This window comes from Triticum dicoccoides, chromosome 5A, assembly GCF_002162155.2.
Source record: "Triticum dicoccoides isolate Atlit2015 ecotype Zavitan chromosome 5A, WEW_v2.0, whole genome shotgun sequence".
NCBI classification, from domain to species: Eukaryota; Viridiplantae; Streptophyta; class Magnoliopsida; order Poales; family Poaceae; genus Triticum; species Triticum dicoccoides.
Window position 1 is genome coordinate 604,793,988 of NC_041388.1, and position 22,551 is coordinate 604,816,538.

The 22,551-nt window shown below is 46.8% G+C and overlaps 3 protein-coding genes across 3 annotated transcripts; 1 reads left to right on the forward strand and 2 right to left on the reverse strand.

The window, feature by feature from the left end:
- Positions 1 to 3,229: 3,229 nt before the first annotated feature.
- On the forward strand, positions 3,230 to 5,012 carry LOC119298038 (zealexin A1 synthase-like). The gene is made up of 2 exons (XM_037575581.1): positions 3,230 to 4,165; positions 4,274 to 5,012. Exons 1-2 carry the CDS (start codon positions 3,230 to 3,232, stop codon positions 4,886 to 4,888), a joined length of 1,551 nt encoding a protein of 516 aa, XP_037431478.1. The 3' UTR covers positions 4,889 to 5,012.
- Positions 5,013 to 7,557: 2,545 nt separating this feature from the next.
- Positions 7,558 to 10,087, reverse strand: LOC119303303. The gene is made up of 2 exons (XM_037580420.1): positions 8,275 to 10,087; positions 7,558 to 8,162 (listed from the first exon to the last, which is right to left on the reverse strand). The coding sequence occupies exons 1-2, from the start codon at positions 10,052 to 10,054 to the stop codon at positions 7,840 to 7,842; spliced, it is 2,103 nt and encodes a 700-aa protein (XP_037436317.1). The 5' UTR covers positions 10,055 to 10,087; the 3' UTR covers positions 7,558 to 7,839.
- A 4,063-nt stretch (positions 10,088 to 14,150) lies between these two features.
- On the reverse strand, positions 14,151 to 17,283 carry LOC119303304. Its single transcript, XM_037580422.1, has 2 exons — positions 14,810 to 17,283; positions 14,151 to 14,705 (listed from the first exon to the last, which is right to left on the reverse strand). Exons 1-2 carry the CDS (start codon positions 17,154 to 17,156, stop codon positions 14,395 to 14,397), a joined length of 2,658 nt encoding a protein of 885 aa, XP_037436319.1. The 5' UTR covers positions 17,157 to 17,283; the 3' UTR covers positions 14,151 to 14,394.
- Between the last annotated feature and the right edge of the window lie 5,268 nt (positions 17,284 to 22,551).

Consider the following 22,551-nt stretch of genomic DNA (forward strand, 5'->3'; position numbering starts at 1 on the left):
CGGCCCTGCCTGTTTGTGGCATGCACAAAGATCAATGTTGGAGATGATCGATCGACATCCTTTTGGAAGGAGCGATGGATTGACGATCTCCCTCTCGCCGAGGCAGCACCCTCTCTCTACATGCTGGCCACAAGGAAAAATATCTCAGTCTATGATGGGCTGACTGGGGGCAAATGGATGAGACGGCCACACATGATTATGAATGTGGAGCAACTGACACAATTCAGTAAGCTATAGAAGATGATTCAGACTGTTCAGCTGACTACAATTTTGAATAGCATTGTTTGGAAACTCAACAACAACAACCATTTCACCGCAAAATTTGCATACAACATTCAGTTTTGGGGGTTTGTGAGGAGGCCTGAGCTCCATGCTATTTGGCGAACAAGAGAGGAAAGCCAAAGTGAATTTCTTCCTTTGGCTACTTCTTCAAAACCGGCTTTGGACTGCCGACCGTTTGGCTGCTAGAGGAGGGCCACACTCAGATCTTTGCAAGCTTTGTGATCAGGAAATGAAATCGGCAACTCGTCTCTTCCTGGGCTGCTCTTTCTCTCAATCAATCTGGGCGGCCATCGACTACACGCAACCACGAGACTCTGCTCTCACCATTGGGCCTTGAACTCTAAATGTGTGGTGGAGCCAAACCACGAGGATGATGAAGAACCCGGCAACAACACATGATTTCCACTGCCATGTACTCCCTCTGTTCCTAAATATAAGTCTTTTTAGATATTTTAAGTGGAATACCACATACCGATGTATATAGACATATTTAAAATGTAGATTCACTCATTTTGCTTCGTATGTAGTCACTTATTAAAATATCTAGAAAGACAAATATTTAGGAACGGAGGAAGTACGTAGCCTGGAACATCCGGAAAGAGAGAAATCGCAGAACCTTCGAACAAAAGGAGCTTCGGCATAACAAGGTGGCTTATTTGATAAGGGCTGACATCCAGTTACTTGAACTGGCTTACCGCGAGTAGTTCCAATTAGCCTTGTTTCTTTTCCTTTTCCTCTTCTTTGTTTTTCATTGCTGACTACTTAGTCATGTACAGAAATCCCTCTACTTATAATGAAAAAGGCAGAGCTCTTGCCATTGGCCGTAAAAAAAAATCTCGATCACCCACGCCTGACGAGGCGCTCGACGGCATCTCCGCCTGGTCCGACGATGCCTGGCAACATCCCCTTGGCGATCCGGAAATCCCCACGGCCAGAAGAAATCCTTGAGAACCACACCACTCCCACACGCCTCTCAATGTCACCGCCCAGATGGGATTGAAACCATGGAGACTTTATTGAACAAGGCAGCACCACCACCATCTGAGCACCGCCCCAACAAATCTTGACCCTAACACCATAAAACATAACCCTTCCACTGACAAGGACCGAGATGCACAACGCCTCCATGGCCCGAAGGCCACAAAGACGGGGCAGAACGGCGGCGACGCCGACAGGAGGCGGGGGGAACCCTAGTTGTAGTTGTAATTAATCCATGAATTCATTTCTATTCTTATTTCTAGAAATGAAGAGAGAGTCTTTGCACAATTGGTTTCCAAGCATTTCTAATTCCCCCTTGTTGTGCCAGAGCCCAACGCTACCTCAACTGATGTTGATTGTTTTCCTAAACAAAACCAAAATTTGGTTAAAAAATTTAGTACTAGAAAGTTGTATCAAAACAGCGACAATTAATATGGATCGGCGGAGTAGCAAATATTAAATGTTTCCAATAGTAATGCAATTTTTGAGCTTATTTGGACTACATAGTTACAAAATATTGGTTGTTTTGCTAAACATATCCAAAATTGGGTATTTTTTAACTCATCAAGATATTTAGATAAACACTACATGTTTCTGGTAGTACAAATTCTTCAGCTTATTTGGACTAAAGGATTCGGAGGAGGCACGGGATACAATGGACTCGGGGTGGAACTACTTGAAGACGATAACTCCGGCGTTATTCGACCAATTTGGATGACGATCTAGCCACATGATTGGTGATGCATGAGCTTCAATTAACTTTTCTTAGGATTTGCACAATGCAATAAAAATAACTACTCCCTCCGTCATTTGATGGAGAGGCTGATGGTATCCACTTCTCTAACTGAGATGCTGTTCAGCGCTCACCAACGGGGAACGCCAAACTTCTGGATGCCGTTCCGTTTCCTCTTGTCCTGTCCATCTCCTGTTTCATTTCCCAGTATGATGCGACAGAATTGATCTCTTTCATAGATGCGCTAGCTCCATGATTCACTAATTGCCAATTCCACACAGCAAGGCCAAGCAATATAACAAGTTAATTCGTGCGTCTCTTTCATGGTACTACCGATTTCCGTCGCTTGTGTACGCTACATGGATTCTCGATTTGTTTACCATATCTTGGAGAAATGCTTCTCTGTCATGCATCGGCCCTACACTTCCTCGGAAATCTGCAGCCGCACCCATGTATATTCACATGCATTTGGATTTTGCTCTTTCTTGTAAATTTATCTTGTTCCGCCCCTTTCACCTGACACAGTTTCTTATCTGCCTTGCCTCCCCTGTTTCTCCGCTTTTATTCCACACTGGCTATGTTGATTTTGTTGCGATGTATGGATTCTTTGCCAATATACATGTGTAGCTGTGATTTTTTTTAATACCGTACAGGGGTAGATGCTCACAACACGTATGCACCTGGGCCAATGAAAGGACTTGAACCCGGATAGATTTGTTCCACCACTGAAATCTAACCATTTAAGTTGCACTTGGTTCACATGTCTTGCTGTGATTTGGGAGGACATTTTTGTACAAACACAAAAAGGTCCTCCCTCCGTCTCATAATGTAAGATGTTATTTGACATTAGAAATTGGCAAGTCTTCGGATATGATATGTATCTCCGACCTATTTAAGTCAAAATGAAACAAATTTGATGAGCACAGGAACACACTAAGACACGGTGATGCGCTATGAAACACAATGATATGTGCCTCCGACTTATTTATGTCTCATTTGTGTCGCTTGCACTTCATGGACTCTAGATTTGTTTACTAACTCCCTTCGTTTCATAATATAAAAGCGTTTTTGATATTATACTCTCCGTCTCATAATATAAGAGTGTCTGTGACACTGCATAAAGTGTAAAAACGCTAACGCTGGGAGGGAGGGAGTAGTATATACCTCGTTCAAAGTCCTATATAGCCAAGCTGGATTTTCCAATCTTTACACCTTCGATCGATGGAGCTAGCTCAAATGGCGGAAACCACACCCGTTCAGCTCGTCTGCTACAGTCTGCTCTGCGTCCTTGTCGTCACCATAGTCCTCAAGCTCAAGCTCAAGATCAGACCAGACTCTGCCGGCCGTCTGAACCTGCCTCCCGGCCCATGGGCGCTGCCGGTGATCGGCCACATGCACTTCCTGCTGGGCGCCCTGCCGCACCAGGCCATGCGCAGTCTCGCCCGGCGGCATGGGCCCGTCATGCTCCTCCGCCTGGGCCACGTCCCGACGCTGGTGCTCTCCTCCTCGGAGGCGGCAAGGGAGGTGATGAAGGTCCATGACGCCGCCTTCGCCAACCGGCCCGTGTACGCCACCGCGGACGTCCTCACCTACGGAGGGCAGAACATCTCCTTCGCACGCCTCGACAGCCGGCACTGGAAGACCGCCCGGAAGCTGTGCAGCGTGGAGCTGCTCAGCCCGAGGCGCGTCCGCTCCTTCCGCCCCATCCGGGAGGAGGAGGCGGCGAGGCTCGTGCGGTCCGTCGTCGCTGATGCCGGCACCGCGGCCGCCGTCAACGTCAGCGAGAGGGTGAAGGTGATGATGAACGACGTCATCATGAGGGTCTCCGTCGGCGACCGGTGCCAGCAGCGGGAGCTGTACCTGGAGGAGCTGGACAGGGGGCTGGGCGTCTTGTCCGGGTTCAACCTGACCGACCTGTTCCCGACGTCGCGCCTGGCACGGGCGCTCGGCGGTAGGTCCCTGAGGACGGCATGGGAGGTGCGCGAGAGGATCCAGTCCATCTTGGACGCCATGGTCGAGGACCACAAGAGGGCGATGGAGAGCGAGGAAGCCACTGCCGCCGGCGCCGGCCATGAGAACGAGGACATCCTCACCACCCTGCTGCGGTTCCAGAGGGACGGTGGGATGGGCGGCATCGCCCTCACGAACGAGAATGTCAACGGCATCTTGTTCGTAAGTCACTCAGCACTCACTACCACCATTTCTGCCATGCATCCCCTTTCCTGCGCCAGCGCCACATCTGCGGAGTATGAAGTGTCTCAACTGTTTCTTTTACATCAGGACATTTTCTCCGCCGGGTCAGAGACGACGGCGACGACCACCGTCTGGGCCATGTCGGAGCTTATCAGGAACCCACGGACAATGGCCATCGCACAGTCTGAAGTGCGGCGAGTGCTCCAAGGCAAGACCAAGGTGGCCGAGGCGGACATCGACGGCCAGCTCCACTACCTCCAGATGGTAATCAAGGAGACCTTCAGGTTGCACCCTCCGGTGCCGTTGCTCCTCCCGAGGCTGTGCACGGAACAGAAAAAAATCATGGGCTACGACGTGCCTCCGGGCACCACGGTGTTTGCAAACGTGTGGGCCGTCGGCAGGGACGAGAAGAGCTGGACCGACGCGAGCGAGTTCAAGCCCGAGAGGTTCGAGGTCGAGAAGGTGGACTACGGTGGTACCGACTTCAGGTTCCTCCCTGGTGGCGCCGGTCGAAGGATGTGCCCTGGTATGATGTTTGGTGTGTCCAACATGGAGATTGCTCTCGCGAGCCTTCTCTATCACTTCGATTGGAGGCTCCCCGATGGTGCGAGTCCGGAGAAGCTTGATATGACCGAGGCATATGGGATCACGGCGCGTCGGAAGACTAACCTCTTGTTGGAAGCTACTGTTTTTGTGCCTTAGTTTGTTGGTTTACTAATTGATGTGTGCATCTTTGGCTGCAGAGATTGAGAGAGTGTACCTTTTTACTGTATATGTTGCATTGTACTTTGTCGAAATATGTTATTGTATATTATAATTTGTGTTAGCTCATTGAGTGTTATTTAGTAATTTTGTCGATCTCTATTTTATCCACAAGTACAACTACCACGTCCCATACGTGCAAATCGCATCCAAAGTTTATGTACGCATGGACTCTTTCGAGATACAATATGAAATGAAATAAACGCACCCCTTATAATTTGTCATGCATTCTGTATTAGTTTATGCTGAGCCCGGTCAGCCATTTTGCATGATTTGATTATAATAAAGCGGACTTCTGGTTAATCCCTTTGATCTCAACCATTGCATCAATCAATGGTCACGTCCTATGACTCAAGTATTCAAAACTGAAATATGGGGCCTCTTTGATTTGAAGGATGCTAAAAGCATAAGGACAGAAAATACATAGGATTCAGATCACATGCCATGTTGAATTCCGGAGGAACTGAAATCGCAAAAAAAAAAAGTGTGCTAGGAATTTTGGTTGCACCACATGAGATATGTTCGACGGAAATTTTCCTTACATGCAGCATAGACCATAAGCCAAGTTTCTATAGTTTACAATCTTACTAAAATGAACATTAAAGTTCACAGAATCTCCTGGAATTACTACAGAATTTATTTGAACAGAAGAAACCCAGATATATATCTCAGATAATCAAATAATTTTTGGCAGGCCTGATAATCAAATTGTCGCTACATGGTCAACAGGGTGGCTAATACATTTGGTTGGATATGAATCAAAGCCATTCTTGACCATAGTGGTGTTTTCTCAGTGCTAGAAGAAAACAGATTGAGATTGGTATCTTGGCGATTGGGATGGGCACACAACGATGATAAAAATATTTATGTTACATCCAAGGACTATAGGTGGAGATTAAAGCAATGATTGACTTCATCTAGTAGTAGTAGTAAAGAATTTGCAAGTACATCTGGATGTTAGTGTTATACGTATTTCTTATTGTTTTGATTGTTTGACTTATGTACGCGGCCACCTAGGCTCGCCTCTTCCTATGCTGGCCGTTACGCGTGCAGGGCGCTTGATGAAATGCCCGCTCGGGACGTTTGTCTCGTGGGCCAACAGGATGATGCGGGGCAGACATTGGTTAGCATTATGGGCTACGAAGCACCGATACGGCCACACCGATACGGCGATACGAGTACGGCGATACGGGATACGGCAATTTTCAGAAACATCAATACGGCGATACGGTAAGTATATAAAATAATTAATAAAATAAATGTAATAAAGACAAACATATAATAGAAGGTGCGAGATGAGATCAAAATACTGCCCATTGGGGAGCCGGGTCCCTGTGAATGTGGAAAGCTTCTTGTTTTATAAGATGAGGGAGCTTCCCCCAGTTCCATTGCATTGCAAGAATGAAACCAGACATACACACATGCCAAGCATGTTCAAGAACGTGGAAAGCTTGCTCTCGGCTGTAGCTGCTTGGGTATGGAGCCATCAATCAAGATGAGCAGGGGTTTGGGTTTGAAGCTGGAACGAGACCATCAATCAATATGAGGACATTTTAATGAAATCCAGGAAGGTACAGAGAAATCCATCCTATAGCTGGGTACAGAGTGGCAACTGGCTACAAGCTTTTCTTGTCAGGGCTCGGGGGTGGTTAGCTGATGGTGCACTTATATGCTGGTAATGTAATCTTTCAAAATACTACGTATATTACAAGTTCAACCTACCTGAAAAATATTGTCACTGTAATAGCTAAAGAATACGATAAGGAGTGCAAAGGCTTTTAGAAGCTCTAGTGGCTGCGCTGTATGACCTGACAATAATCCTGTTAAGATGACTTAATATTGATTGGCGCTACCGGTCTACCTATCAACGAAAGAGAAGGTAAGCAATTCTTAGACAAATTGTCTCTCTACATAAATAACTTTGGGCACTTCTGAACTTCTGTTCAACTGTCTCCGTCGGTACAGTCATTAGCATACTCGATATATTTTCTGCATAGTGAAATAGCGTTTGCTAGTCCCTCAACTTTGAGTAGTAAATCAGGATAAGCAATTCTTAGACAACTTGTCTCTCTATATAAATAACTTTGGACACTTCTGAACTTTTGTTCAACTGTCTCCGTCCATACAGTCATTGGCATACTGACTATATTCCCTGCACAGGAAATACTTTTTGCTAGTTCCTCAACTTTGAGTAGTAGATCAGGATAAGCAAGAATATAATCTTGATTTGCTAATAGAACAACATTGTAATCCGTAACAAATATCATGTCCAGAGATGGTAGTACATATGAGGTAGAGGCTGAGATGTTAATCTGTATCTGGGCAACCTGCTTTAGATAGAAAATAAGTTATGTACCAGTAAACTGTTTTCATCTATCCACATCATAAATTTGTTACTGTTGAACCCCTATTGGCTGACCACATTCATCCAATGAATTTATGTCTAGTAAGTTTGAACCTCTGGCAGCCTAGTTGGCTTCAGACAAGCGGTCTGTGTCCAAATATGGTATGCCACAGTTTCTGAATCTATCTCAGCTGGAAAGAGTATATAAGTAGAAAGGGAATAGACAAAAAAAAAGGGATCAGTTAGCCAGGGCACGCATATCTATCTCAGCTTAATGTGAAGATTGCATAGGGTTTATATATACTAGTACCAAACAAACTAGCAGTTATGTATTCCCCTGAATTTCACAAGTTAACATACAGAAAAAGCAACCAGGAACATACAATTAGAGTCTAATGGGGTGTAAGCGCTGCAGTTTCTTCACTCACAATTATCTGATGAAGATCATTTCACCGGCAAGACTAGCCCACCATATTGTGGCACTCTTCATCAGGAGATGTCTTCTAAAGACCCAAGCTACCGTTATGATATTATGTTAAGTTATACCTCAAATTTTAGAGGTTGTCCTGTCCCGCAACTGCATCTCTAGCGCGACAACTTGTTCCTTGAGACGAGTGATTATTGTTTCCAACTCAACCTTTTCTGCTTCTCGAGCTTCAGACGCCTCTCTAATCATTTCCGGTGTCCCGACTTCCCGTCCTGGTTGGAGAATCACTTGACCTGCATTGGTGGCTCTTGAATCTCTGACCTGGGCATCTTTCACCCACTCGAATGGTCTAAGATAGTAGAGTGTTTTGGTAGAAATTACTCTCTTGACCATTTCACTGTTTCCATATACTAGACCATCACAAGATGCATCATCATTGTTTCCTACAGAAAAAAAAGGTAAAGTATGCATTAGCAATAGCTTGCTGTGACGATTCATCAATTCTTCTACAGTAGATATGAGGCTGAGATGTTTTCATGTGCTATTTCATTTTACCTTCCAAAACACCTGAGCTTTCTGTATCCACCTTCGCTCTCTGAACTTCCTTTTCTGTGACATTGTGTGTCTGCACCTCATCATCAATGGATCCTTCTAAGACAAAGACATCAACACTAGTGACATGAGTTACTTTATTAACTGTGGATCCTTGACTGGGAGTGGTATCACTTTGGACATTATTAGCAAGCTCATAACCACAATTGTTGTGCACCATGATGATATCTTTGGACGACTCGGTGCAGTCCTGCGCATCTCCTACACCAGCAGGGGCAGGGAGCCCTTCATCTTTCATGGTTCTTGGGCTAATAACTGCGGCATGAAGTTGTTTCATCCTTGCAGCATTAGCAACAGCAGCAGCACATGCTGACGAGTAAGGCTTCCACCATTGTGCATATTCAACCGTCATGCCCGGATCACGTTGCGGAACGAAAAAGGAAACGTCTTCAGGCCGCATCCTGTATGTCGCCCACGCGGTCTTTCGACATGAATTGGCACGGGGGATAGTCCCGGGCACGTCTTGATCGAAGCCCAGCTGCCTTGCGACGCGGTGCGGACAGTAGTGCTCGATGCATTGCATGCCGACGAGTTCACAAGGTAGCAGACACTGCGCAAAGGATTGCAGCTCCTTGCTTGTTGCTACAACATGGCAGTGCACCCAGCAGCCATCTTTGCCATCTTTGCCTTGTGGCAGAGCAAAGCTACTGCCTCCATAAGGCCTCCATTCGAACTCCTCCGGGGACATGAGCACGGCGTGGATGTACCCAGGATCAAGCGGGTTTCTGATGTTGTGCCACTTGACAGCCCTCGGCATGCCCTGATCGTCGCCGTGGGAGGCAGTGTTTGGTGTCTCAGGACGAAGCTCTGGGAAGCGCTCCCAGACCCATAGCTGGAGGATGTGCAGTGGCGCACTCGCCACGAACGGCTGATGGGTGGTGCCCAAGCTTAAGTGGTGACTGAGTGCGGAGAGGTCATTGTAGATGTTGGCAAGAACGGCGGGTGCGAGGGCCGAGCACCTGCCGCGCGCCAGTCCGGCGGCGAGGGGGAACACGTCCGGTCTGACCACGTCGAATGGCGGCGCCGGAAGCACGTATCTGGTCAACCACATGGCCAGAAACGCCCCGTGCTCGAGCAATGTGGCCGCCTCGGCCTCTCCTCTGCCGGCGGCAGCGACCTCCCCCGTCGGCGGCTCCACGAATCGCTTAACCCACTGGGCAAACGAGGGTTTCTTGTTCGTGCATCTGTTGGGCGCGATCCGGGCGGCTTCGAGCGCGTCCACGTCGCCGCGGAGCTCGTCCGGGAGCCGGGACCACACCGGCCGGCCCAGCAGGGGCAGGCCCCCGAGCACGGCCATGTCCTCCAGCGTCACCGTGGCCTCTCCCCACGGGAAGACGAACGTGTTGGTGTCGCCGGACCAGAAAGCCGCGAGCTGCAGCAGCAGGCCCTCGTCCCGCCGCACCCAGCCGGTGGTCGCGAGGACGGCGTCCAAGATCCCAAGCTTCCGCCACAGGCGCTCATGCCGCGGCCGGAGCCTGGCCACCCACCGCCTCCACAGCTTCGAGGAGCCGGGACAGGCCGTCCAATCCACAGGGAGCTCGTCGCCAAGAACAGGGCCGGCATTGCGGGGCGGGGACGGCAGAGCGGGGAGGCGAGCGCCCCCCGCGCGGGGGAGGAGGAAGTGGGCCGATCGGGCCGAGGGGCGGGAGGGATCGGCGCCGGAGACGATCGCGGTGGTGGCTTCCTGTACTAGGAGGCCGCGGAGCTCGTCGTCGCTGGACATTGCGGTGCCGGTGGCGCTCTGGGTGGGCTGGGGTTTTCTGGGCGGCGCAGAGCAAGGCGAGCGTGAGTAGGGAAGGTGCTCCGTGGAATTTGGGGTGGGTGGGAGGCAGTAATAATAAAATAACAAAAAGTAAAGTGGGGAGGAAGTAAATTAGGCTGTTCACTTTCCTACGCGCCGGAGTAGAGATGTCAGAGATGTTGCCATGGTGATGGGTGGCAGACGACGACATCAGCTTTGGCTGCTGCAAAGCATACGCAGACGTTTTGACTGAATTATTTCGACACTTTTAGCCATTCGGTTATCAAATTGTCCAGACAAGTCCAGATGTCCGAAATTCCGTAAATCGTGACCAAACCTCCGCAGACGGCTTCTGGCGTGCAGGTGGAGTTTGACTCCTCCTTTTGGCTTTGGCCGATTTTCTCCTCAAGTTCCGTTTTCTCACCGCCACCTACATCCTCTATAACGCTAAGCTCTCTAATTTTAAAGAGCTCATACTCAATTGAGGTTATCAATTAGAATTGGATCACCTGAAACGGGTCAACAATTTCTCAAAGGTCTCTCATTCAATTCTTTTATCATACATTCTTTTATACTATCCACTATACTTTTTAATTTTTAAGGTCTCACAATTAATTGAGGTATTCAATTTAGAATTGGGTCAAATGATTTGACCGGGTCAACAATTTCTCAAGCTCTCCCATTCAATTCTTTCAATTCACTATTTGCTGAAGTTTGAAGCTCTTCCATTCAATTGAGGTATTCACATTTGAATTTGGTTTATAATTTTGACCGGACCAACAATTTTTCGAATCAATCAGCAGCAACCGAGACTATAAAAACATATCAATCCCGCGCACCCACCGACCACCTACAAAAAAGAAGCGTCATCATGTAATATTGTAGCACCAATGTAGTACATGCAACCACTCACATAGAATTTTTTTCACATAAATATAGGTTGGTTAGCGGATAACACAAAATCACACCACGAAAGAACCATCAAATTACGCATTATAAATAAAAATAATACACACTCTATCATCTCCCCCACCCGCCAAACAAAATATTACATTAGTTCCAAAATATAAGGGGTGATAGTTTTTTAGAAAGTAAAATTTCTTTAACTTTGACCGAGTTCAAAGCAAAAATATCGACATCCACAATATTAAACAAAAAAGTATGAAAATTCATTTCATGATGAATCTAAAAATATCGATTTGATATTATGGATTTTGATACATTTCTCTACAAATTTAATCAAACTTAAAATATTTTCCTTTTCAAGAAAGTAATACACCTTATATTTTAAAATATAGTGATTTTTTAGATAACTCAACTACACCAACGCGCAGCAAAACGCACCCAACCCTTCTCGTATATATATGTGGTAGGAGGCAACTTCTAAAACACACCCAAATCCTTGAAGGTTGCCCCCTGCTGCCAACACGCCCCTTTTCTCTCCTCGCCTCTAGTTGATCTAGATGTGTCGCCGCTAGGCATTTTTTCCTCCTCACCGCAACTCCAACATGTTGACCCAAACGCACGTGAGCTTTGTCTTTTTTGTCCGGTTGGATCGACTCGTCCGCCCCTTTTGCGGAAGGACAAGCAACAACAGGATATTGAAGGACGTCACACTCTCTCTCCGGTGATTAGCCGTGTTCCATTTTTTAGTCTTCTGTTGTCCGAGCTCTAAAGTCACCATCCGGTCCTGCAGAACTACTGCTCCTCCTCCCTTCTCAGCATGCTTCGGTATGGCCCCATCCGAATTTGCTTTGACCCAACCCTCATCTGGTGGTGTCCATCGTTGTAGAAGCCATACTTATATGTATTTAATTCTTATTATGGAAAATTCTTACATACTATTGATGGAAATACAGCAATGGACCGGGAGAAGTGGAAGGGTGAAATTCAAATTTATTTTTATTTTATTTGTGGGTAAAATTTCTGATCTATTCATCAACAGTCATGCTAGTATAAAGAACATCAGGGATAACAAAAAATAAAAATAAAATCCACTAACATTTGCTAAAGATGTACATATCGACTACACACCTCACAAGTTTTTTTTTATTATTAAGAATATATCAATGATAACACTGAGGAAGATTGAAGGCATAAAGAAAATGTGTGGTTGACACGAAAATAATTGGCTAGGAAACCATTCCAATTAACATTTTGTTTGTAAGTTTTTGATAAATGATTCCTTCATATTTTAAAACAATTTACCTAAAACAAGTTAATATTTTTAAACTATTTTAATATATATTTGAAAACAATTGGCTAGGAAACTCATACCAAATCTAGGGACGCAAGCAGAAGGGTTAGTTGCGTTGAAATAATGATGAAAGACAAGTTACAAGGAGAAGAAGAAAAACATGTCTAAGTTGAAATGAGCATTTTACATCCACAAGACCAGCCTGAACTACTCAAATGGTCAAAATAATCATCAACTGCAGCAGCGCGCTCCCGCCAGCCACTTGACAGCCGCGTTCCTTCGTGCACGCGCACCTCCACCAATGCCGCGACGACAACAACCTCCTCGGCCCCTCGCCCCTCGCCGGCGCCGGCGCGCTCATCCTCTCCCACGCCGCGATTGCCGACCTAACCTCCTCCCGCCTCCTCCTCCTTCCTCTGGACGACTGGAACTCACCCATCCTAAGCTCTGCGCGTACGTTTACATCCACATGCTCTGCTCCGCCGTGAGCCAGGACGACCGCACCTTCCCCTTCGTCCTCCACGCCGCCGCTGAGGCGCACGCAGCCAAGGGTCAAGCAGTCAAGCTCCACGCCGCCGCGCTCAGAAGCGGCCACCTTACGGACGTGTTCGCGGGCAACACGCTGCGCCTCTTTCTATGCGGCCACCTCACGGACGTGACGCGCGCGGGGTGTTTGATGAAATGCCAGTCCCGGATGTTGTCCGTAGTCTCGGCGTTCTTGGCCAACAAGATGCTAGATGATGTGAGGCAGGCATTGGTTAGTATGACGGAGAGCGGGCAGCGGGGTCCCTGTGAATGTGGCAAGCTTGGTCGGAGCCGGATCCCCTGACGTACGTACGGCCCCCTGCCGTTGGGCCGCTGACGGGTGGGTCCGGGCCCACACGTCAGTGTGTGGGCCGTACGTCAGACGAGCCGCGTCCAGCTTGGTCTCGGTTATGCCTGCCTTATAAGTAGCTGTGTACATACTACAGTGGCTACAAGCTTTTCTTGTAGGGGATCAGATGGTTAGCTGATGGTGCACTTATATGGCGGTATAAGAATGGATTCTACTGTATATAGCAACATAATATTACAAGTTCACCCAACATGATAATTATTGTCACTGTAATAGCAAAGGAACACATATGATGAGGAGTGCGATTGCTTTTAGAAGAGTCTAGATGTGGATGTCTACGCTGTATGACCTGACAAGAATCACATTAAGATGAGTAAATTTTTATTGGCGCCTACACATCTTTGCTTATGGAGTCTGGCCTAGCAATGAAAGACAAGGTAAGCATTCTCAGACAACTTATCTCTCTACATAAATAACTTTGAGCAGTTCTGAAGTTCTGTTCAACTGTCTGTGTCCATACAGCCATTGCATACTCAATGTATTCTCTGCATAGTAAAGTACCTTTTGGTAGCTCCTCAACTTTGAATCATAAATGCGCTGGGGACAAGCAAGATGCTGATGTGCTAATAGAACAATTTTGTAATCTGTAAAAATATCGTGTTCAGAGATGATACTACAGATGAGTAGGGGCAGAGATGTTAATTTGCAGTATATAGGCAACCTTTAGATAGAAAATAAGCTATGTATCAGTAAACTGTTTCCAAATATGCACACCCCAAATCTGTTGAATCCTTGTTAGCCAATTCCATGCATCCAATGAACTCATGTCCTAGAAGGTCGAAACCACTATGACAGGATTCTCGGTTTGACTACTTGGTACAGAAGTTGGCCATTGGCACATCAACTGCGAAGCACCGTTTGTTTTAATCACAGCTAACTGAGGTAATCAGCTTGTTTTATGTAAGTCAAAAGATCAGTTAACAAGAGCACACACATATATGTATGTCATGGTCAAATCGGTCGTTTAGTGTGAAGATTGCATATCGTTTATCTATACCACCAAACAAACTAGCACTTATGTATTCCCCTGAATTTCACAACATAAAGAAAGAAGCAACCAGGAACATATAATCAGAGCTTAAGGAGCTGTAGTTTCTGCACGCACAATTAGCTGATGAAGATCATTTCACCGGCAAGACTAGCCCACCATTTTGTGGTACTCTTCATCGGGAGATGTCTTCTAAAGACCCAAGCTACCACTATACTATGTTAAGTTATACCTCAAATTTCCTAGGTTCTCCTGCCCCGCAACTGCACCTCTAGCGCCACGACTTGTTTCTTAAGACGATCAATTATTGTTTCCAACTCAACCTTTTCTGCTTCTCGAGCTTCAGACGCCTCTCTAATCATTTCCGTTGTTCCGACTTCCCGTCCTGGTTGGAAAATGACTTGACCTGCATTGGTGGCTCTTGAATCTCTGACCTGAGCATCTTTCACCCGCTTGAATGGTCTAAGATAGTAGAGTGTTTTAGTAGAAATTACTCTCTTGACCACTTCATTCTTTCCATATACTAGACCATTATAAGATGCATCATTGATTCCTGCAAAAAGGAAGAGGAAAAGTATGCATTAACCTTTATACAGTCTTTAAGCGACTCCATTGCTAGATATGAGGATGAGATATTTTCATGTGCTATTTCATTACCTTTTGAGTTTTCTCTGTCCACCTTCGCTCTCTGATCTCCCTCTGCCATTACATTGCGTGTCTGCATTTCATCAATGCATTCTTCTAAGACATCAACATTAGTTTGAACATTAGTGGCATGAGTTACTTTAACTGGTCCTTGTCTGAGAGTGATATCACTTTGGACAGTAGGAAGCTCATAATCACTATTGTTTTGGACCATGATTTCCTTCGACTCATCTCTTCTTATGGTGACCAGTTGTCGTTCGAATTCTTCATTTGGCTGGTCTGAGTTGGATGCTGCCATCGTCAACTTGGACAGTTCCATATAAATTGCACTCGCCTCGCTATCCTTTCTGAATATTTCATCCAACTCATTACCACTGATGGCCAAGATGTCTGGAAGATTTGAATACATGTCCGCTCCAATTGCAGCTCTAATGCCTTTGTTGCTTCTAGCGGTCGCTGCACCCTCGACTTCCCCATGTTCTGAACTGAAATTCTTCTCATCACACGGAATAACCGAGCCTAATGCTTGCTCTTCAAAATTCTCATTCTTGGTGACCGGCCCACACGATGGTTTATCAACTTCACTCACCAAAACTGCCTCTGCATCAGAGAAAGCTTTCTCAGCAACTTTGCGTGAAATTGCCCTACGTCTGCCTTTTCCTGCCCATCTTGGCACCAAATCCTTCACGGTTTCTGAATTTTGCTTTGTCTCGCCATCTTTCAAAATATGCATCTCTGTATCCTGGCTTTCCGTCTTTAGAATGACACTATTCAGCCTCTCTTCCAGCGGAATCTCATCCTCTGTATCATCTTGCAGAGTCATCCCAGCCTCCAAGTGACGCTTTTTGCCACAATCTACACCACTGAGACTGAGACCATCAGCTTTCATCTTTCTTGGGCTAATAACTACAACATTAAGTTGTTTCATCCTTGCAGCATTAGCAACGGCGGCAGCACATGCTGACGAGTATTGCTTCCACCATTGTGCGTATTCAACTGTCATGCCCGGATCACGTTGCGGAACGAAGAGCGAAACATTTTCAGGCTGCATTTTGTATGTCGCCCATGCCGTCTTTTGACTTGAGTTGGCACGGGCAACAGTCCCAGGTACGTCCTGATCGAAGCCGAGCTGCCTCGCGACACGGTGCGGACAGTATTGCTCGATGCATTGCATGCCGACAAGTTCGCAAGGTCGGAGACATTGCGCAAAGGATTGCAATCCCTTGCTTGTTGCTAATTCATTGCAGTGCACCCAGCAGCCACCTTTGGCTTGTGGCAGAGCAAAGCTACTGCCTCCGTACGGCCTCCATTTGAACTCATCCGGGGACATGAACACTGCATGGATGTGCCCAGGATCAAGCATCCTTCTGATATTGTACCACTTGGCAGCCCTCGGCATGCCGGGATCACCACCGTGGGAGTTGATGGCAGGGCAAAGCTCCGGGAAGCGCTCCCAGACCCATAGCTGGAGGATGTGCAGTGGCGCACTCGCCACGAACGGCTGATGGCTGGCGCCCAAGCTTAAGTGGCGACTGAGTGCGGAGAGGTCACTGTAGATGTTGGCAAGTACGGCAGGTGCGAGGGCCGAGCACCTGCCGCGCGCCAGTCCGGCGGCGAGGGGGAGCACGTCCGTTCTGACCACGTCGAATGACTCCACCGGAAGCACGTATCTGGTCAGCCACATGGCCAGAAACGCCCCGTGCTCGAGCAATGTGGCCGCCTCGGCCTCTCCTCTGCCGTCGCCAGCGGCACCAGCACCGGCACCGGCACCGGCACCGGTCTCCTCGATGAATTGCTTAACCCACAAGGTATAATTGACTCTCTTGCTCTTGCTCCAGTTGAGCGCGATCCGGACGGCTTGGAGCGCGTCCACGTCCCCGCGGAGCTCGTCCGGGAGCCGCGACCACACCGGCCTGCCCAGCAGGGGCAGGCCCCCGAGCACGGCCATGTCCTCCAGCGTCACCGTGGCCTCACCCCACGGGAAGAGGAACGTGTTGGTCTCGCCGGACCAGAAACCCGCGAGCTGGAGCAGCAGGTCCTCGTCCCGCCGCACCCAGCCCGTGGTCGCGAGAACGCCGTCCAAGATCCCAATTTTGCGCCACAGGCGCTCGTGCCGCGGCCGAAGCTTGGCCACCCACCGCCTCCACAGCTTGGAGCAGCCGGGCCAGTCCGTCCACTCCACCGCGAGCTCGTCGGCATTGCGTGGCGGGGATGGCAGAGCGGGGAGGGGAGCGGCCCCCGCGCGGGGGAGGAGGAAGTGGGCCGATCGGGCGGTGGGGCTGGAGGGGTCGGCGCCGGAGACGATCGCGGCGGTGGATTCCTGGACCAGGAGGCCGCGGAGCTCGTCGTCGCTGGACATTGCGGTGGGGTTTCTGGGCTGGGTTGGGGTTTTCACGGCTGGAGAAAGGAAGCAGAGCAGAGCAGAGGCTGTGTGGAGTGTGGAGTGTGCCGTGTGGTCAGTGGTGGTTCTCCGCAGGGTAGGGGAAAGTGAATGCGCGTCTTGGCCAGTCAGTACTTTCGCTACGCGGAGGACGAGCTTGCACAGGACACGAGTAGCAGCAATGTTGCCATGCCCATGCTATGCTGGGGGCGGTGGACAAGGAGGCCGGCACTGATGTATGGGTGGCAGACGACCTTGGCTGATGCAAAACTTGATCAGCGCGGCGGGGCGTGTCATCGGAGGTGAAATTAGGATCTCGTCTCTGGTGCATTTTTGGGCAGTGAAAATACATCAGTGCTGTAGCAATCCTACAATGGACCGGAAAGGTGACAAATTCTCAGACATAAAACCCGTGCGTGTAGACACAGAAACTTTCAGAAGAAATACGAACTGATTCACTATAAATCTGACGTCAGATTTTTGGAGGCTCTTGCTTTGTTTCTCGCAGCTCCTCGTCCGTCAGTACAGCTGCAAAACTGAATAATTGGACACTTTTACAGAGTCCACGTCTCAATCACTTGTATTTCCATCTATATTTTCTGACAAACAACGCACAGTATTTCCACCCATTTTTTATAAGAGCCCACATATCAGTCGCTTGTATTTTCACAGCCGGATGCTCTATATTCTGAATACTGCCCTTGCCTAGGTTACTTTCTTTCCTGATGCTAAGATATACTCCAACATTTTGAGATTGCTCGCAAATACAAAGTGAATGTCGTACATCAAATAATCGTGCATGGAGCATCTTACTAAATCCTTTGAAAAATCATGAAAGGCGTCTACTCAATGCTGCTGCTCATGTTGAGTTAGGCAACGGAAACAGATGTTTCTTTTGGACTGACAAGTGGATCAATGGCGTCACAGTAGAAGATATTGCGCCAGAAGTTTTTAATTCCGTACCTCCGGTCGTTAGGGAGAGAAGAACAGTAGCAGAAGCAATGATTAGTGCAGTATGGATCAAGGACATAAAGGGGAAAATAAATATTCGCATTTTTCATCAGATCTTAACCTTATGGGAGGCGATCTCTGAAGTTCATGGTGCTGAAGACAAACGGTTCTCGTCGTGGAATTCTAAAGGTACCTACTCAGCGAAATCTGTTTATAAGGTACACTACGCTGCATCAATTATGTGTAATACTTCTCGCATCATTTGGAAGGCTTGGGCTCCTTTAAAATGCAAGCTCTTTCTCTGGTTGGTCGTCAAGAGGCGTGTCTGGACAGCGGACCATCTAGCTAAGCGTGATTTGCCTCATAATGTTGCATGTTGTTTCTGCAATATTGCGCAAGAATCAGTTCATCATCTCTTCATGGGTTGTAGTGTTGTAACCATCATTTGGAGTTCAGTGCTTCTTTGGGCAAATCTGAGAGACGCCATCCCTCAAAATGCTCCTGATTTCCGGGATTGATGGCAAAAGGCCAGAAATAGAGTCCATGGACCTAGAAGGAATTCCTTAAACACTATGGTACCACTAATTATATGGAGTATATGGAGGGAAAGAAATGGCAGAATTTTTGAAATCTCGCACACACCGCTTCAAGGAATCATCAATCAGATCAAGATTGATGCGATGCATTGGGCAGAAGCAAGTCTAGGTCGTTTTGTATTATTTTAGTTTCGTTCTTTTTGAGGCTTTTGTAGACAGTTGTGGTGGTCAGGGTTTTGGGTTTTTTTGTTTGCTGAAGTTTAGGTTGTCCTTCCTGTAACTCTAATGGACGTTGGTTGTGTATTTCTCCTTCTCTCTTTAATATAATACATGCAGTCTTCCTGCATGGTTCGAAAAAAAATACAAAGTGAATGTGATTGGCAAGAAAGAAGCGAAAATCCTTTTTGGAGGCCGAGCTCCAATGAGGCCGTCTTTTGAAATATTCAAAATTCATATTTTTTACATTTCATAAAATTCTGAAAAAATATAGATATAAATAGAGGCATGATGCATGTGTGTGTAAATTTTCAGGGCGAAATACATTGAAATGAGGGATGTGCAAAAAAAGACAAACCTGAGGCTTTTTAACACATGATAATCCTTCTAGGCCATGATTTTTTCTTTTTTGTACAGATCGCATTTCAACGTATTTCATCCTAAAATTTTACACACATATGCATAACATTCTTGTTTACTTGTACACAATATTTTAGATTTTTTTCAACCTAAAATTTTTGATTTTTGATATTCTTTTTCAAAAAAAGCCTCCATGGAGGCCGAGAGCCAAAACGCCTAACTATCGGTTTTGGTAGTTAAATAAGTTATGGGTGGAGTCTGACATTTCTTAGTTTGGTGATCATTGTATAGTACCACAGTGCCATAGTCCGGCCAATATCGAGTACTCCCTTTCGGAACAGTGACCAAGTCATATAATTATAGACAAATTAGGATGAAATTACCCTTGTTAGTTCATTGATTATTGGAAAGTAAATCATTTAGCCTAGAAAAGTAAGAGATACATACAATCGGGAGAGATATACTTCCCAAAAAATTTCTACGAGAGATATATGCAATCAGGTGATAGATACTTTTCTTTTTCTGGAGGGCTAAGAACGGGATTACGAGGAGTTAGAACAAATGCACCTTACATAAAGGAACATATAAATGAATGAAGAGAGTATTTAACAAAATAGTATCACCTTTTGGGTTCCCGTCCCACTGAACTATCACTTTCTTAACAGTAGAAAAAGGCTACCACTTCAGGCAGTGGCGGAGCCAGGATTGGAGTATAGGGGGGGCCGAGTACGTATATTGATCGAATCTCGTTGGTAATTACTCATTGCTCCTACTAAAATTGTTGATTGTTGGGGGGGGGGGCAGGCCCCTGCTCGTCCCCCCTGGCTCCGCCCCTGACTTCAGGGGTAAACTGCGCTCAAACTACCACTTCAATTTCATAACCATTTTAGACCATTTAAGCGCGTTTATAACAGACGGGGCCCACCCGTCAATGTTGACGTGGCAGGAAAGTCGACTCCATTTTTAGACCGTTTGACATGTGGGGCCGCATCAATCCTCTCTCTCTCTTTCTGGCATTTCAACAAACACCTTCTGTGCATGGGAGGGAAGCAGGTGAGCTTCACCATTGCACCATACGTGGAGGCCGTGGGACAATTCGGCGGCCGATGCCACCGGCCAGGTGTGGTTGCTGCCCACGGCGAACCCCAAGCGCTGCATGATGCACCAGTAGCAACACCATCAGATGGAGCGATACAGAGCATTGTCATCCGTCATGGATCTGATACAGAGAGGAAGCGGCGGATTGGGAAGAGGAGTGGACGGAGGGACTGAGCGGACTGTGGTCTAGGGTTCATCGAAGAATATATATTTATGAGGTCGAAGTGGGCCAGGCTAACGTGGCAGACGCGCCCGAGCATGTCTGAGCCGCCCCATATCTGCCCTACATTTGGGCTGGATATGAGGGGCGTTGGATAGCCCGAGTGTTTAAGGCCGGTTTGAGGCGCCCGAGTGGTTCGACTTTTTTGACCGATCAGTGATCGGGCGACCTGCTCGGGCGTTTGAGGCACCCGGCTATAGATGCTCTAATACATGTTGTTCTAGTGAAAGTGCAACTAATCTCCGGGTGATTTTGGTGATTAATAACAACATATGAGTCATTGATCTAATGCTCATTGATAAATAGATTTCAGAGAAGATCAATGATTGGCATGGCAAGGACTAGTGATTATGGACCCCTCAAAATGCTAAGGACAAGAATTGACAAAGCTCCAAGACTCTACATGTTTAGTTAAGTAACCCAAGATCACATTGAGTCCATTGGAAAGCCAATACTATCAAAAGGGGATGAGCTTTTGCTCATGACTTAATTGCTCAAGTGCTTAGTGATATTGCTCCAAAAATCCTCAACCACTTCTCCACATCACACCTGTCCAAAACCCTAAATGTTCATCTCGGTCCCACCAAAACCTTCGCATCCGGACCCACCAAGATGACCCCATACATTGCCACATATCAAACCCTAACATTTCGGTACAACCGATATGGACCTCGGTCCCTCCGAGATGGCCTGACCAATTTTCTGTAATGAAGTTGCTTCATTTTGGAATTACCGAGATGAAACAATCGAAACTACTGAAATGAGGTCTTGCCCTAGCCATTGCACTTCGGTCACACTGACTCATTCTGTTCGGTCTCACCGAAAAGCTTAACAGTCAAGTCTTTTGCACTAGTGGGTCTCACCAAAAAGCCTAATGGTCATGTTTTTTGCACTAGTCGGTCTCACTGAGATTTTCTGATTGGTGCCACCAAGTTGGGTCAAAGACTTGTAATGGTTGGATTTTGGTGCTGCCTATATATATATACCCCTCCACCCCACACCTACTCTCTAAGAGAGCCATCAAAACGAACCACTACTTCCATTACTCATTTTCTGAGAGAGAATCACCTACTCATGTGTTGAGATGAAGATATTACAATCCAACCATTTGAACCTTAATTTCTAGCTTTTCCCAAGTTACTTTCATTCAATCCCCTCTTTCTACCAAAGCCAAATTTAAGAGAGAGAGTGATTGAGTGTTGGAAAGACTACTATTTGAAGTACAAGAGCAAGGAGTTCATCATCAACAACACCGTCTATTACCTTTTGGAGAGTGGTGTTTCCTAGATTGGTTAGGTGTCATTTGGGAGCCTCCAAGAGATTGTGGAATTGAACCAAGGAGTTTGTAAGGGCAAGGAGGTCGCCTACTTTGTGAAGATCCACCCGAGTGATAGTCCTTCGTCGGCCTAAGCCATGATGGAATAGACAAGGTTGCTTCTTTGTGGACCCTTCATGGGTGGAGCCCTCCGTGGATTCGTGCACCCGTTATCCTTCATGGGTTGAAATCTCCATCAACGTGGATGTCCGATAGCACCACCTATTGGAACCACGACAAAAATCATCGTGTCTTCATTGTGTTTGATTTCCCCGATCCCTCCTTTACATTCATATGCAAAGTCTTTACTTTCCGCTGCTCAACTCTTAGACTTGCATGTGTAGGGTGTACTTGACTTGGTAGTATTGCTAAAACTTGCCCGCAACTAAAATTGAGAAAAGGATAAGTTTTTATTATCAAGTAGTCTAATCACCCTCCCCCTCTAGACATACTTTCGATCCTACATCTAGCCTTCGTTTTCTTTCTTTCTGAATGTTGTTAGTGAGTGTACTATGCAACAGCTATATTTTGCACCAAGATGGCAAGATGCTTTCATGTTTTCTGCTTTTTTGTTCTATTATCGTTGATAGTGAAATCTGGTCCTTTTCGGTGACCATATCTCTACTTATACTACTTAAAAAGAATGTAAAGTTCTCGTTTCACCTTTCTTCTCATAAC